This window comes from Nicotiana tomentosiformis, chromosome 6 (genome assembly GCF_000390325.3).
Source record: "Nicotiana tomentosiformis chromosome 6, ASM39032v3, whole genome shotgun sequence".
NCBI lineage: Eukaryota > Viridiplantae > Streptophyta > Magnoliopsida > Solanales > Solanaceae > Nicotiana > Nicotiana tomentosiformis.
Window position 1 is genome coordinate 33,094,667 of NC_090817.1, and position 17,756 is coordinate 33,112,422.

The following is a 17,756-nucleotide window of genomic DNA, read 5'->3' on the forward strand; positions in this document are numbered from 1 at the left end:
TGAAATAATATATTAGTATTTAATATTTTGTACATTAGTATGCTAGAATGGTATACAAATATACCAAATAAATATATAATTATTTTATGTCTATTCCTATACCTACTTCTTATACAATAAATAATAACTCTATCAAATACTTAGTTTACGAAAATATTTGAAAAAAGTGTGAAAACTTCGTCTAAATTTTGGGAAAGGGCCTGAAAATTTCAAAAAACTAAAAAGTGATCCAACTATAACAGTATACTGTTATATTATATTGTACACAATAATAGTATATTGTTGAATTATGTATTGTATATCAAAATGGCATATAGTATACCAAAATAGTATCTTATATTCGTTGTTCAACGGTATACTATTACATTATATCATATACCATAATAGTATACTATTGTAATTAATTATATTATTGAATTAATTATTATATACCAAAATGCTATATGTTATAACATTTTGGTATACATTACAAATTCATCTTCTTCACTAATTCACTAGTTCAACTCAATTTTAATCCAAAATCCAAAAATATATCTCCAAAATTTTTATCAAATTGACTCAAATTTTTGCCACAGCCTACGATCAACATTTCAATCACACTCTAGTCAGCATCGAATCGAAACAACAACAAACTCAACAAACACTCTTTATGAGTTTCAAACTTTTTAAGTTCCTCGATGGTGGACTAGATTTTCTTATAATAAATCTCAAAAAATTAGCATTAACACCATAATCTACCATCAATTAACAACACCCAACAATTTCAACAGCAAAATACTTCAAACAAACACATATCTTGTCACAATACCGCCAAATTTGTACTAATGATTTGGTCGCTTTCGGAAATGAATTAGATGGTCAAACTCCAAAGTAAAGTCGATAAGGTGAATACGACCAAAACTTGCCGAAAAGAACGTCGGCAATTAAAATTTGTTATTACATATACAACCTCACAAATTTGTAGCAAACTGAAACCTTAGAAATTTCTATCCTTTTTTGATAGATCTTTCTTTTTTAGCTTTTTTTTTTTTGCTGGGGCAAATGATAAAGATAGGAGAGGGAGTAGATAGATCATATATCTAATGAAAAATTGTAGGGATATTGGCAAAAGGAAAGAAAGAGAAAGAGTGGAGAAAATGATAAGAGAAGAAAGAGAAAAGGAGGAGAAAAGTTAGCTTTAACAAGAACAAAATAGGAAGAAGGATTAACGGGGATTACTTTTGGTTGCATAGGTATATATTGTAATTATTTCTAGAATAGATCAAGGCAGGTAATTATTTTGGATAGAATAGGTATATAGCATAATTTGCTCTATTTTTCTCTAGAACAGCCTTATCTCACCTCACCAAATGGAAAGCCCTCCTATCTTTGTTTCCTTCCCATAAAAAATCCTTTAACTTTTCTTGTTTTCCAGAAGCAACTCCAATAATTAGAGTTTGCAAACTTTCAAAACTTTTTATATGCTCTATTTTTGAAAATATTCGAACAAGCCAGTCCTTGAAACTTTATGGTTCCTCTCCATTTCTATTTCTTTGGTAGTTTGATAACAAGAGTGGCAGTTAAATAACAGTATACTCTTAGAATAAACAAATTACAAATCACCATCAGACATTTAGGAAAACAAAGGAGTTTTAAAATAATAGGAGAAAAAATAACCACATCATCATGCACTAGGATGTGTCAAATATACGTGTTAAAGACGACCTAAAAGATCAAACAAACAGAAAATATAGCCTCCACATTTCTATGTACTTTTGGTCGGACTTTTTGATGTCACATTTTCCACCTCGCGGCTCTGTTTTGTTTTCTTTTCTGCCTCCAAAGTCTTCCTTAGCAGACGCAACTCTTTTATGTAGTAGTGAAGTCTATCTATGACCAATGCAAGAAACAATGAAAATCCTGCATTTGTACACCAGAACAAAGAAAGATATTATTCTACGTCAGATACCAAATATAGTAAGACAATAACAAAAAAAACTACTACTATACCTCAATTCTAAATAAGTTGGGATTGGGTATATGAATCATCACGGTCTCTATTTTAACTCATCTCAATCTAATATTAAATAAAATATTTTTTTATTAAAAAATACTAGAAGTTCTCTATATCTTCAAGTTTAGATTATTGTTATCTATTGTTTCATATTGTATTGTATTGTTTGATGAATACAACATTTGGATAAATTGTATCGTTTGCCGTCATTTTATGATGTCACGCACCAACAATATGAAGAATAAAATTGCAACATTATTAAGAAAAAACAGGATACATAGTAGAATTATTATATAAAGAAGTAAGGTAAATGATAAAATGTGATTATTTAATATTAAGGAAGGGCAATATGAGAGAAAAAAGCAAGAAAATGACGTCACCACACCAAATTCATCGTTCCGTAAAGTGGCACTTTTCGTCATTACGAAACGATGGATTTAACGATACGATACAATAAAATTTAAATAACAATCAAAACAAACATTATATTTAAAGTAACAATACGATACAATACAATAGGTAACAACCATCCAAACAAGCTATTAGAAAATATTGGACTAAGAAAACATACTAACGAAGTGCATTGTTGGAATTGGGTTGGAACTTAATAATATTTTTTACAGGAAAAAAATTGTTTTATAAGGTAATGGATGTGTAATGTATAAGCATTCTGTTGGTTGTGTGTTATGTATGAGCCATGGTTAAAACTTTATCGGACTAATTTATATAGATCTTTTTCTGCCAAATATAATGTGACAAAAATTATAAAATAAAAGATGTAAAGGTTGTAACAAGACAAAGATTTACCTAAGAGTGATGCTTCTAGGAGGTGATTAGCCAATAGAACTTGATCAGTTGGATTGACAGTGCCAGAATCCGTTGCACGGTTTTGAATAATAGTGACATTGAATAAGATTGAGACTAAAACCACGAATAAGGTTCCACCAGCACTCTTTACTATCACAGGTCCCCTCCCTTGTTTTGATCTATCCAATGCCATCAAAACAGGTTTTCTTAAAGGGGTTCGGAATACGAGGATCAATACCACAGCTACTTCAAAAAATACAAGTGCGAATAACGGTTGAATCATTGTCGTTGGATCTTCAAAAAAAAAACACAACGTTTGGTTGTTGTTGCTAGTTGTGATGAATTATTAGAGAGGTAAAGGAAAATATATTTAACTCAACTCTAAAAGCGTGCTAGTAACAAAGGAAAATGCTTAGGGACTAAGAAGTAGGAAAGAACAAAGGAAAATGCTTGTGGTTTCTAACTGATTTACTTGTAGTTTGGTTCAGGAATGTGTGTGGTGGCACGTAAATGGAGGCTTCTTTTATTGAACACGTCAAAGGGAGGCTTCTTGTTTGGATTGCCGCCCCAAATTGCAAAGTACTCCACAATCGAAAACTTAAAAATCCAATGAGAAGTGGAAGCCTTTTTGGCCTTATACAAATCCTATGTGCAAAATTTTAAATGGACGAGGTGGTCAGAATTTGGTGGGTCAAAACAGATTAAGCAAAAGTATGGATCATGATTTAACTTGTGGGTCGAAATATGTTTTTTTTTCCTTTAAATAATCGTATTCATTTGGTGTAAGTTCAATTAGGAAAGCACTCTCTACTAAAGTTTCTATATTTTTAGGCTCAAACTCGAGACCCTTGGTTAAGGGTGGAGAGATCTCATTCATCCTACCACGTTCCTTGATAATGGTATCCAAATATGTTCAAATAAATATGAGACGAATTGTGGGCCATGCCTAACTTAGAACTACTTCTAAAATAAGTTCTTCATGCAATTAGATTAAAAACAATTCTCTTTCTATATATTCTATTGTTTAATCTTATATTTATTTTAGACGATTTAACTATTTTAGCCCAAAATAACGAATCAAGAATCAATTTGTTTCGACTCTTCCAGCTCAATTTAGCACAAGCCTAATATGTCGAGTTTAACCCATTATGATGCACCCTTGATTAACGGGCTCTCCCAACTCGTCAAATTTTGAGCGAGTAACATTAATCATGCTCATTTGATTCCTAATGTCTCCATACCTTGTAAACTCTTCCATTATCCTCAATTCCTTCTCACGTGCAATTAGGAGGAATGACAAGAGAGACACAATTACATCAAGAGCAAGACAACCTTTTTATTATAGCAATAATGCATGACAGATTATGGGACTAACCACAGTACTGAAAGAACGCATTACTCTAATTAGGTCAAGAGATGTATCCGGAAAATAGAGGCCACAGTAAATAAATCTAAAAACACGTGTGAATCCAATTGGGCTACCCGTGCAGTTCTAAGAAAGGAATTGCCACAAATCCAGAAGACAGAAGTGTAACTGCATAACATGAAACTGAAATGTATAAAAACAGTTCAAGCTGGTGACATATAAACAAGAAATAATCCTTTTTCAGCATCATGTCAAAAGTAAAGAGTTGTGGAAAAAGTGAATCAGGGAAGGGAAAGATTGAATTGCAACAGAGCTCTATTTGCAGATCTCAAGTATAGATAGTTGCAGCTGATTAAATAATCAGGGGGGAAAAACAATGTTCAAGGCCTCCAAAACTGTGACATTGTCATGTTTATTCTGGTTTTAAGCTTGAGTGTACACTCAGGTATACCATGAACAGTCAAATCAAAAGCCAGAGATGGTTGTATATCTTCAAACATCAAGGAGCAGGCGACGTGGATCTTCAACCACATCTTTAATCCTTCTCAGAAAGTACACCGCCTCTCTTCCATCAATCAGCCTATGGTCATATGTCAGCGCAATGTACATCATTGGTCTTGAGACAACGTTGCCTCCAACAACCATTGGGCGATTCACAATTGAGTGCATCCCCAAAATAGCCGACTACAAAATCAAGCAACAAACTTAAATGGTGAGATCACTCCATGGAGAAATTGCTAACCTCCTGTAGTGTTTTAAAAGGCGTGGGCGTAAGGTGAGGCGTTTTACATATGCCTCAGCGGGGCGTAAGCCCCGAGGGTATTTAATTTTTAATATTTTATAAAATAATATAATGTCAGAAAATATTTATAAACAGGTAAAATTGCATAAAAATTGAAGAAAACTATATATATGTGTGCTCTATCCCCACAAAAAACTAATCAAAATAATCTATTATACGCTACTTACAAGCACAAGTAATTTGAGTCTAAAAGAATAAAGTTTTCTATATGGAGGAACAAAAAAGATGATTAACCTGCAATTTGAACTTTGAATTTGCTGCTATGAAGAAGAATGTAGTTCTCTTTGTATTTGTAAAAAAAATTAAATATTCGTTGCTTTTGGGAGATATTAGCAGACTAGCGGACAAGATAAAAAATTGAGAAAACCATGAATTTAGGCTTAAATCAATAAAAAAGGTCTTGACTTTTAAATTTAATACTTTTGAGTTACTTTTTAAACCTTTTGAGTAATTACCAAACTGACTTTTGAGAATTTGGGTATTATATGAAGGACTAATTCAACAAATTTTGTTTTAATTTGAAAAAGTCTCTGGGGCTTACTCCTCACTAAAAAAACGCGCCTCGAACACCCGGGCGTACGCCCCGAACGCCCGGGAGCTTCGGGGCGTACGCCCCAAATTGTTGGGCGTACGCCTCTTGAGACTTTCGCCCCACACCATCGCCCCAGGGCATTTTTGGTACGCCTCGCCCCAGAAACGCCTTTTAAAACAGTGGTCTCAACAAGGGGACATACCTGAGGAGGATTTATGATAGGGGTACTTAGAAGACTTCCATACACACCACCATTGGATATTGTGAATGACCCTCCAGCCATTTCATCAATAGAGATGGTTCCGTTTGTTGCCTTCTTAGCGAGTCCGTTTATTGTCTTCTCTATCTCAGCAAAATTCATCTTCTCAGCATTGCGGAGAACAGGGACGACCAGACCCTGAACAATTGGAAAAAGAAAGTTGGAAAACATTAGCAATAACATGAATAGATTCCCAAAAGCAGGTAGAAGGACAATAGTGAGACATCAGATTACAGATTTCCCATGAACTGTCATATAACTCAAAATATTGAGGGAAAGAAAGGGTGGGCCTACCTTTGGGGTACCAACAGCTATACTGATGTCTACATAGTCCCGATATATGATGTCATCGCCATCAATAACTGCATTAACTATAGGTTGATTCTGGAGTGCACTAACTGCTGCCTGAAATAGTATAATCTTTTTCGTCAGACTTTCTTTATGGGGACAAGTAATAGATCTTTTTCGTCAGAGGTTGTCAACGAATATGTAAAAAGAAAAAGTATTAACACTGATGCTGCTCATACTTTCACAAATCCAGACATGAGTCCTAACTTCACCCCGTGCTTTTCAACAAATGCATCTTTGTAATCAGATCGGAGCTTCATCAAATTAGTCCTGCAACAAGATCGGCGTTAGTGAATACAACTAATACAATATGCATAGCAAACACTTCATTGGCTATGACAAATGCTTCCTACACCTCTACTGGATTAGAACAGAAACAAATCTGCATCCAGGATATCAACTTGAGAAAGAAAGTTACGTTATAACCTTAAAGGTCACTTGCTATCTAAAAAATTCATCAAAAAGAAAGAAGATAAGTACCAAAATTTGGACGGCAACTAAACCAATTCTAGTCATTAAAATAACCGTGTTACAAGGATCCTTCATGTGCCTTGACATACCCATGTCGAACGGGTGTGACATGGGTTTGATATTTCACGTGGATTCTTCAAAATACATTAAAAGTTGGCAAGATTAACATGCTGGCACATGATGCTTCCACACACGTACTGCATATGTATCCGTAAATGAATTCATGGTAACATAGATCAAGGTACCAAAGGACTTCGGATATCTTTCTGATATCACTAGGATTAAGCCATAACATACGGCAAAGAAGCTCATAAATTTGTTTATCAAAACTACAATCCAAACTTACATATCAACTTCATTGAATGTAGTCAACAATGCAAATGTGTTCTGAGAATCTTTCAAGCGAGTAGCAACTCTTTTCCTGAGCCTGGTCATGGGAACCTATCATCAAAGAAGATTCAGATGTTGCTACATAGTAATTGCGACAGATGCTCAAATGAATACTCGTGACTAGTGCTTTTAAAAGCGAAAAGTGCATAAAGAGACAAAGTCTACAGGGCTTGAAGCGAACGAAAAGGGAGAAGTGAAGTGCATGCTTCTTTGAAGTGAAGTGCACAATTTACAGAAAGATTAGAAAATACCGATCACATATGAATCAAGTACTATGATATAATTAAAATAACTAATTTAGCATCCAATATATAATAATGCTAATATTAACCCAACTCCTCAAAGTTGAGATTCAAAAAATTAATCGCTTCTGGTTGGAGCGCACACTTCTCAGAAGCGCAAAGTTTGACTACTGAAGCGATACCGCCTTGCTTATGCATAGCTTCATTTTTTTAAGCAACAAAGCATGGGTTTTAATAACACTGGTCGTGACGATAAGCTTTCAAAAGCTTCAAAAGTTTTAGAGACTCACTCGTCTTTCCCGCTCTTTAGGGGGAAGTTGGGGTTCTGTAGCAGAGCGCTTAGGAGGCGGTGAAGTTTCCTTAGACTTCTCTTTGACAGGAGTTGTCTCAACTTTAGGTTTCACGTCTTCTTTTTTCTCTTCAACAGGAGAAGGTGGCTTCGGAGCTTCTTTTTCAGATGGCTTCTCGGACGGAGCAACATGATCTACACTTTCTACACCCTCACCAGATTTTGAAATGATAGCAACCTTGTAGCCTGGTTCCACAGTGTCTCCTTCCTTGGCTACAAACTACAAATATCCAAAAGCAAATGCAGAATCCATTGGTATCAAAATAAGGACACAATAAAACTGGGTTAGAAAATGAAGAGTTCCAGTGTTAAAGCGATATTCTACCTTTTGGATTACACCGGCTTCCGGACTGGTTACATCAATTGTTACCTGCCAAGTATAGATGACATGTAAGCTTTGAACCTCCCAGGAAACCCATAGAAAGTTTGGATTAAAATTAGTTAAACATGTCTCAAACCAAATACCTTATCTGTTTCAATCTGAGCAATTGGCTCATCAACTTCTACTCTGTCACCAGGATCTGATTAAAAAGAACGAGACATGAAAGAAACTAAGTGTTCTGCCTCAAATAATATCATCACGGACACAATAACAAAAAACATACTCTTCAGGAACTTAGCCAGTGTGCCATCACTTATGGATTCACCCATAAAAGGAACAACAGCATCAACCAGATCACCTTTGGCAGAAATACAGATGAGACAAAACAAAAGACGAAATGTTAGTAACTGCATCACCACATTGCAGATCCAATTGAGCGCACAAGGAAATGGCAATTTAAACATTTTCTGAATTATAATAAAATTGAGTCAACACTGATCGTCATCGCTCAACCCACTTTAAGGGTTATCTAATTTTGTAATTCATGTACATAACAATGAAAACAAAGTGATGAATAGTAACTTCGTTACCACAATTGAGAGACGACTAATTGTGCACACAATGAATACATAGGTTAAAAGTGTCTATATAATGAACTTGCTAGCCATGGTAGTCATCGTTAGACTCCATTATTGCAGTATAAGTATAGCTGTTTCCTCTGCTTTAGATTAACGCTTTTCAAGATATCCAATCTTGGCCGAATTCATGTACTAATAATGAAAATAAAAGGGTAAAAGTTCTAAGGTTCTTGCGTATCCATGATAAATCCCAACCAAGCCCAATAACAGAAGAAGAAAGGGAATTCGAAAGGCATTTTTTTCAGTGAAATCATGTTATGCTATGTCGACAAAAGCTCCCTCGCATAACATTCCTGGGCCATGGAAACCCATTGGAAAGATTTGGCCCCTCTCAAGGTTAAATGTTTCTCCTGGTTGGTATCTAAAGATGCATGTCTCACACAAAGCAACCTTCAAAAGAAGAAGCACGCAGCTATGCAACAGATGTGTCTTATGTGAAGAATAGCTCGAGGGCATCAATCTCTTCCTTCATTGTAAATTTACCTCCCAAATTTGGGACCTTTTCCTAAATATCTTGGGCATCTTTGGTGCATGCCCAATTCTACACTACAGTTTTTGCAAGGATGGAACAGATTAGATATACAGCGATCTTCTATCACAATTTGGGATACTATCCCGGCTGCAATCTGGAAAGAAAGAAATGACAGGTTGTTTGAGAATAGGAATAAAACAGTTGTTAATATAAAAAACAGATGTATTGTTTTGCTTAGTTTTTGGTGCAACATGGCAGATGTAAAGCTTCTGGCCCTAGTGCCCTGACTGACTTCATTAGCACATTACACAATTTGTAATGTCGTATCTTTGGTTGTAGCTTATCCAGCAACTTCTTTTGCTGGTTTTATTATACATAAAAAGTTACTCTTTACTGATTAAAGGAATCCCAATAGAAGAAGAAGAAGAAGAAAAAGGGATAGCACCGAAAAGAAGACTAGAAATGGAAACAAGAAGAATATTAAGAATAAACATTCAACCAATTCATTATTTCACAATATATGGAGTATAAATCAATTGTGAATTTCCAAAGAGTACTTAATTTCACACCACTACAAGTAGCTAGCTCTGTATCTTTGGACAGATAATTGCAAATTACTCACTCCAAGATAGGAATTTGTATATTACCATAACTAGCATGTTAAATGTTAAAGATCATAATGGAAAATAACAAAAGACCCTGCAAAATTCATTTAATTTCTATATAAGATCTCAATACTAAAACAGAAAAGGAACAGAAAAGGAAAAAGTATCTTCTCTAAAAAGATATCAAAAGATAATAATCATTTTATGTGTCAAAAACTAGAGAAGATTCAATAGGCAAATCAGTAGTTAGCATTTTCCAGCAGCTCATCAATATTGTCAAGGCACTAATTGCATAAAAATGATAGATCCATGGTGAACCACTGAAAGCAGAAGGGACCAAATGACATTTTTAAAGTTACATGTCGGACATCAGCAGATGAAGGAATAAGTTCACATGTATCGAGATACAAAACAAGGTTAATCACTACTAAAGAAGATATACCACTATTTGAACAGAAGGGCCTGCTGTGAATCTGTAGTGTTAGACTTGAGTGAAGATTGGCCACGGCTCCCCTGCAGATAATGAAATAATTTATATGGATCAACGGAAGGGGGGGAGGAGGGGGGAGGTAGAAGAAGCAGCAGAATATACCAAAATCAACAACTCTTTTATTCTTTACTCACTAAGATCCACCATTAAAGCCAACCATCACAATAGGGTGCAACATAAGAAAGAAAGGATTAATCTTGACAAGATATTGGTGGCAACACTCAACGCACACATACTTCAAGGCTTATTATCTCATCTCTTGTTAAATAGTTGGTGATGATAATGGGATGATAAAAGGTAAATAGTATGATTTTAAGTTATTTACTGCATAAGGTGGAATTTCTACTGAGAAACTAATTACTAGTATTTAATTTTTCCCTTTGTTCACACTACAATTCAAAAATGACCTTAGGGGTATAAAAGAGAAATGCGTTTTTCGGACACCAAATCTAAACTAATCCATGTTTGTGGTCATGGCTGTACTGTTGATAGAGGTCAACTGCTGAAAGTATATACAAATATTTGTATACAAAAAAATCAACCAGATTAATTTGGTTCTTTAAGTTCCACTTTTTTGTTTTTTTTGTATAATGGATTGCAAGGTCATCCCGAGTGAGAACCTCTTGACCCTTCATAGGCTCCTGGTCATGGACCTTGAGATCACGAGGAAGAGGAGGAAGAGGGCGATGTATAGCCAACATAGGATCAGGTGGGGAGCCTTGACATAAGCTAAAGCGCAGGAGTTGGGGGTCAAGCTGGTGAGTGGTGACTATGGGGGCTTGGAGGAGTAGTGGGGACGCAAGCGCTATGTGGACCACGACTGCGCAGTGCATTAGGGAAGCCGCGAGAGAGGTATTAGGGGTCTCAAAGGGTTACTCTGGTGGTCACAAGGGAGACTGGTGGTGGAATGGAAAGGTGCAAGGAAAAGTGAAAACCAAAAAAGCAGCGTATCTGAAGCTAGTGGAAAGTATAGACGAGGAGGAGAAAAGGGCAAATAGGGAGCATTATAAGTTGGCTAAGAAAGAGGCAAAGCTAGCAGTTACGGCGGCCACGACTGTAGCTTTTAGTCATTCGTATGAGGAACTCGAGGGCCGAGGTAGGGATAAGAGGTTGTTCAGGTTAGTCAAGGCACGAGAAAGGAAGGCGCGTGACTTGGACCAAGTGAAGTGCATCAAGGACAAAGAAGGTAGAGTTTTGTTAGATGAGGGGCTTATCCGCCAGAGATGGCAGACCTACTTCCATAGTCTCTTGAACGAAGAGGGGGACAGGAGCATTGTACTAGGTGATTTGGAACTCTCCGGGAGTCATCGTGACTTTGGGTATTGTAGGCGGATTAGAGTTGATGAAGTTGAGGAGGCTATGTGTAAGATGAGCAAGGGCAAAGCGACCGGGCCGGATGAAATCCCGATGGAGTTTTGAAAGAGTGTGGGCAAGGCAGGCTTGGAGTGGCTCACTAGGTTATTTAATGTCATTTTTAGAACGAAGAAGATGCCGAAGAGTGGAGCTAGAGCACGATGGTTCCTGTATACAAAGAACAAGGGTGATATCCAAAATTGCAATAACTATCGGGGTATCAAGCTGCTTAGCCATACTATGAAAGTCTGGGAGAGAGTGGTAGAGCTAAGGGTGAGGAGGAGGGTGTCTATTTCCGAGAACCAGTTTGGGTTTATCCCGGGGCGTTCGACTACAGAAGCCATTCACCTTGTTAGGGCCATCCACCTTGTTAGGAGATTGATGGAGCAGTATAGAGAGAGAAAGAAGAACTTGCATATGGTGTTCATCGACTTAGAAAAGGCGTCCGATAAAGTTCCGAGAGAGGTTTTGTGGAGATGTTTGGAGGCTAAAGGTGTACTTGTTGCCTACGTTAGCTTGATTAAGGACATGTATGATGGAGTAAAGACCCGAGTGAGGACAGTGGGTGGGGACTCAGACCATTTTCCAGCTATGATAGAGTTGCATCAGGGGTCGGCACTCAGCCCTTTTATGTTTGCTCTGGTGATGGACGTACTGACATGCCACATCCAATGGGAGGTGCCGTGGTGCATGCTATTTGCAGATGATATTGTATTGATTGACGAGACGCAAGACGGTGTAAACGCGCAATTAGAGGTATGGAGACAGACCCTGGAATCTAAAGGTTTCAAGTTAAGAGGGACCAAGACAGAATACTTGGAGTGTAAGTTCTGTGGCGAGACTCAAGGGGGAAGGAGAGGTGAGGCTGGACTCGCATGTCATCCTTAGGAGAGGGAGTTTTAAGTACCTTGGGTCTATTATTCAGGGAGATGGGGAGATTGATGAAGATGTCACACATCGTATTGGGGCGGGATGGATGAAATGGAGACTCGTTTCCGATGTTTTGTGTGACAGAAAAGTGCCACCGAAACTTAAGGGTAAGTTCTACAGAGTGGTGGTCAGACCAACGATGTTTTATGGGACTGAGTGTTGGCCAGTTAAGATCGTTCGTGTCCAGAATATAAAGGTAACAGAGATGAGGATGTTGAGATGGATGTGCGGGCACACTAGGTTAGATAGGATCAGAAATGAGGTTATTCGCGACAAGGTGGGTGTGGCCCCTATTATGGACAAGATGCGGGAAGCGCGGCTTAGGTGGTTTGGTCATGTGAGGAGGAGGAGCACAGACGCCCCGGTGAGGAGGTGTGAGAGGTTGACATTGGAGGGCCTACGGAGAGATAGAGGTAGGCCAAAGAAGAGGTGATTAGGCAAGACATGGCGCAGCTTCAGCTGACCGAGGACATGACCCTTGATAAGAAGGTATGGAGGTCGAGGATTAGGGTAGTAAAGTAGGTAGTCTAGAGTGTTCATAACAGTAGTATTGGCACGCAATCTCGCTTTCTGTAGGTAGTAGGTTTTTATGACAAACCGTTATTTTTTTTTCATTGTTGATTACCTTATTATCTTGTTGTTTTTATTCTGTTTTTATATGATATTTTGGTATTGTCCCTTCTTGTCTATATTTTCATTAATGTGGTGCTTATGTTTTCCTGAGCCGAGGGTCTATTGGAAACAACCTCTCTATCCTCACAAGGTAGGGGTAAGGTTTGCGTACACACTACCCTCCCCAGACCCCACGGTGTAGGATAATACTAGATATGTTGTTGTTGTATAATGGGTACAAAGACTTCTTCGAGCATATGAAGTAATCAGATCTGCGATCATAAAACTCCCTTAATCTTAGTTTGTATGACAAAGTTCCATCTATAGATGTCCCAAAATGTCTTAAGACACAATAAAATCATCCACACATGTTACAAGTATAAAATTCACTATCTTCAAAACGCAAATCTAGATCATACTATGATGTTCTCCTTATCAATCTTCAACAATTATAATTATTCTTCTAACAACAATTTGAAAAACAATGTAAGTCATTCCATTTATTAATCTATAGGCAATTAAATTGTATCGGGAAGGGGAGTATTTCACTTATATCATGTGCAGAAACATGTAGATCTTTATCTCTCTGGCACATATGAACATACTGTCTTTCTCACACTGCGCTAGCTCTTAATTTCTCATTCAAGTACAAGAAGGCACAAAGGCAGCTGCCAAAACCAAGGTCTCTTCTTCGAGTAAGCATAATGACAAAAAATAATGACCAAGCCGTATAGCTAAAAGCAATACTTAGACAGGACTCCAAGATATGCAAAGATAAAAAACAATGGTTGGTTTCACCTCCAAGCATTGAACTAAAGCAGGGTGTCCTACGCGGAGAAAAATGCGGAATGCTAATTGAGGTAAGCGTATGGTGCATCTATTCATGCTATACAGCTTAACATAAAAGCAATAGATGTACTAGCAATGAAAACGGTTACTAACCTTTCTGGCCTCAAATTCGTTGAGCATCCTGTATCATAAATTAGGAGTTAATAATGATAGCGACGTAAAACGAACATATTGAATTTGTAATTGAGCCACCACAATTACCAGGTAAAACAAGGTGACTGAAATTCCGAGTATGACCACATTGTCTAGGAAGAAGTAATAGCTGTTGACATGTGCAAAGTATGTTATGCCTAAAATCTCAAATTGAACAAGATTTACAAGGGGGGGAAAGGAGCATAGCCAGTCCAAAGATATGAGACCTCCAAATTTTCAAAAGACAACTAATACCATCCCGGAATTAGAGGAGAACAAAATGATAAAGAGCCTGGATAACATAATCTATCAAACGCAATCAAAGCCAAAATCTGGCACGTCACAGTATATAAGGAGAAATCGGAAAGAAAAAAGACATGGTGAAGTAAACATTAGGTGAGATCCAAGGACTGACATTAAACCATTCAAACCAAATTAGCAAAACCACCATCAAAATTACTACATGAAAGGAAAAAAATTATTTTGATGCATGGTACTCCCGGGATAACCTCAAATTCAAATCTAAGCAATGTCATTTCATTAACCAATATAAACTAATCCCAGCATAGGCAAAAACACTAGGTGATTTCTTCCCATCTGCCCAAGCCTTGGTGGCAGAGTTACCCGGTACCTATGTTGGTAGAGGTAACAAGTAACTGGTGGAATAGTCGAGGTGAGCGCAAGTTGGCCCGGACACCACCATCATCAAATAAAATAACCAAAACTATCAACTGATGAACATCAATTACTTTAACCTAATAGCTCAATAACGTATTTATTTCAAAACTGACCATCAGTCACATGGCTCAGACTCAAATGTGCGAAAAATTCCAGGTTCAAATGTTCCAAATACAATTTAGCATAAAATTGACCTCCTCTAAACTGAAAATAAATCTGCATCTTAGCAAGATAATAAAGCATTTATATTACCTTTTCTGTTGTGGCAGAGGGAATTCTAGATGTAGACACTGTAGGTCGAATCACTTGCAGATTTTTCCCTAAGCACTGTCCAGTAAAAAAACAAAATTTCGTTATATTAATTTTATCAACTCATAAATAAAGCTCAGAAAAAAAGTACGCAAATGAAAAAGGGCTAAATGAGGAATTGTACCGAAGCAGAAGCCTTGCGCCTTAAAACGCCCAGCATCGTAGATTTGATCTATTAAAGCTGTTAAATCAATAAAAAGACAAATTTAGGAGAAATTCCAATACTATTAATACGCTTTTGTGTGTGAGAGAGAGAGAGAGAAATGGTGGCGACAAAGTAGATCTTACAGAATATAGAAGAAAATATGATGAGAAGAAGGTTTTGACGTGAAGAATAAATGAAGATCAAAGAGAATAGGGTTTGGGGGAGAATGGAAACAGAGAGAGTGAAAGTCGCAAGGGAGAACTTGTTCGCACTTCCTGCACAGCTGCTACCTTTTTCTTTTTTCAAATAAAGAAATTATTCTTTTTTTTGCCTTCGAGAAGGAGTTGAGCGAATGGACTATTGGACTGGCCATGCCAACTTGTCCCAAAAGAAAAATTGCTAGGTTGACGGCGTCTTCGGAAAAAAACTTACAAATGGCAATGGACTCCTTTCATTTCGGGTGTGTTCGGTAGGAAGTAAAATGTTTTCCTGCAAAAGATTTTTATGAAAAATATGTGGTTTTATCAATTATTATTCCTTATTTGTTTGGTGAGTGAAAAAAAATCGAAAAATATTTTTTAGTATTTGGATAGAGAGTAAAAATATTTTTTAGAAAAATAATTTTTTATACTACTCTACTCACCTCCTTCTCCCAAGTCCCCATATTTCTTGTGTCTCCCCCCCAATATTCAACGTTTTCAGGACTCTATTATTTTTAATAATTTAATTATTCTTTTGAAAATTCATACACACCCAAACGAACTAATTTGCTGCTTTACTTTTTTATGCAAAAATGGCGTTGAAATTTGTGCTCCATAACTAAAAAGAAAATACTCTTTTTTTAGTTGAAAAGAAAGTACTCTTTCTACTATATACGGTTGAAATCGGGCATACCCGATTTCGTTGGCAGGGGAGTTGCCTCGAGGGTAACTTCATAATAGATCGGCCCCAAGCTCGAAGATAGAACATCACACCTGGAGATCGAAGTGTTCATTGAGATCGAGGCCAGCAATAATCGAGATCGAGCATGACTGACTTCGAGAAAGCCATAATAACGGAATGGCGAGATATCAGTAATCGGTCGAAAGTCAGGGCGAAAATTCCGGAACAGATCAAATCAAAGCGGTTATTAGCGCCAATCATGGGATCTACTTCCATTATTAGAGTTGTACCTTATTTAGGATTCCTTTATTATATAACGAGGGATTTTATTTACTTGTAGGGACCAACATTATTCACGGACAAGAATATACATATACGTTGTTTTCTTTGTTTATCATTGTTCATCGTTGTTTGTTCTATCCTATATTGTTCTTATTAACTAACTTCGAGACTTTCTCGAATCGAGGTCGAGGCATCGTTTGCAGACCGGTTTAATTTATTTTATTGTCCAAGTTATCTATTTAATTCGTTGTTTAACAATTGGTGCTGGTTTAAATCACATATCCTTAAAACCACAATATAAGTTTAATTGTTATTCAATTTTTAGGGGAAACAGTTTGGCGTCCACCGTGGGACTAAGGATAATAGTGATTGTTCAGTACTGATTCTGGTAAAACACACTATTTTATGCTTGTTATTGTCAAGTATCTTTGCTTTCAGGTTAAAACATGTCAAACTCACAAAACACATCCACACATGGTGACAATGGCCTCGGATTCCACGGTGAAAACGAAAATGTGATTGCTCCAGGAGTCGAGGTGCCACGGGCTAATCTCGGGGGAGCATTGGTTGCCAACCCAGTCAATGTCAGTTCGCATGTTGCTCTAAACGCGTACCTAGGCGCAAATCTCGATGGGAGTGTACGCAGGGAAGGCTGATCTAGTGGTCAAGGAACATAGGGCAGATGAGACGAAGGAGTCAGTCTCCAAGTGATATTCGAGATGCTTCAGGCTCAGCAAGTCACTATTGCTCAGTTACAAAATCAACATAGAGCTCCGAATAGGGTCGAGTCGGAAATTACTCGATGTACCGAGCCAGTATTGGAAAGGTCGAATAGTAATGAATCGGGGACTGATCCTGCGGTAATGAAAATGCTCGAGGAGCTCACCAAAATAATTGAATCAGGGGAGAAGAAAATCGAAGCCAACGATAAAAAAATTGGAGACATACAACTCTCGAGTTGATCAGATACCGGGGGCACCGCCATTCTTGAAAGCAGTGGATTCGAAGAAGTTTGTACAGAAGTCGTTCCCTCCAAGTGCGGCTCCGAAGCCTATTCCAAAGAAGTTTCATATGCCAGATATACCCAAATATAATGGGACTACCGATCCCAACGAGCATGTTACTTCATATACATGCGCCATCAAGGGTAACGATTCAGAAGATGATGAAATCGAATCTATGTTGTTGAAAAACTTCAGAGAGACCCTTTCGAAGGGAGCAATGATTTGGTATCACAACCTGCTACCAAATTTCATTAATTCATTTGCCATGTTAGCAGATTCTTTCATAAAGGCACACGCCGGGGCCATAAAGGTCGCAACGAGGAAATTAGACCTTTTCAAGGTAAAATAAAGGGATAATGAAATGTTGAGGGAGTTTGTGTCCCGATTTCCAATGGAACGCATGGAGTTGCCACCGGTCACAGATGATTGGGTCGTTTAAGCTTTCACCCAAGGGTTTAACGAGTGGAGTTCGATAGCATCACGTCAGTTGAAAC

The 17,756-nt window shown here is 37.4% G+C and overlaps 2 protein-coding genes across 3 annotated transcripts; both read right to left on the reverse strand.

Annotated features, from left to right (window-relative positions):
* Positions 1-1,553: 1,553 nt before the first annotated feature.
* On the reverse strand, positions 1,554-3,229 carry LOC104095323 (uncharacterized). Its single transcript, XM_009601423.4, has 2 exons — positions 2,801-3,229; positions 1,554-1,899 (listed from the first exon to the last, which is right to left on the reverse strand). The coding sequence occupies exons 1-2, from the start codon at positions 3,081-3,083 to the stop codon at positions 1,745-1,747; spliced, it is 438 nt and encodes a 145-aa protein (XP_009599718.1). The 5' UTR covers positions 3,084-3,229; the 3' UTR covers positions 1,554-1,744.
* A 1,156-nt stretch (positions 3,230-4,385) lies between these two features.
* Positions 4,386-15,444, reverse strand: LOC104095322 (dihydrolipoyllysine-residue succinyltransferase component of 2-oxoglutarate dehydrogenase complex 1, mitochondrial-like). Of its 2 annotated transcripts, none has more exons than XM_009601422.4 (15): positions 15,238-15,444; positions 15,074-15,130; positions 14,893-14,967; positions 14,032-14,092; positions 13,924-13,951; positions 10,039-10,109; positions 8,165-8,239; positions 8,025-8,080; positions 7,885-7,929; positions 7,501-7,779; positions 6,925-7,019; positions 6,287-6,377; positions 6,054-6,164; positions 5,703-5,897; positions 4,386-4,850 (listed from the first exon to the last, which is right to left on the reverse strand). In XM_009601422.4, exons 2-15 carry the CDS (start codon positions 15,107-15,109, stop codon positions 4,659-4,661), a joined length of 1,410 nt encoding a protein of 469 aa, XP_009599717.1. In that variant the 5' UTR covers positions 15,110-15,130; positions 15,238-15,444; the 3' UTR covers positions 4,386-4,658. The 2 variants fall into 2 exon arrangements, with proteins under 2 accessions (XP_009599717.1, XP_070033358.1); XM_070177257.1 differs by having other exon boundaries at positions 15,367-15,413.
* Positions 15,445-17,756: the final 2,312 nt, after the last annotated feature.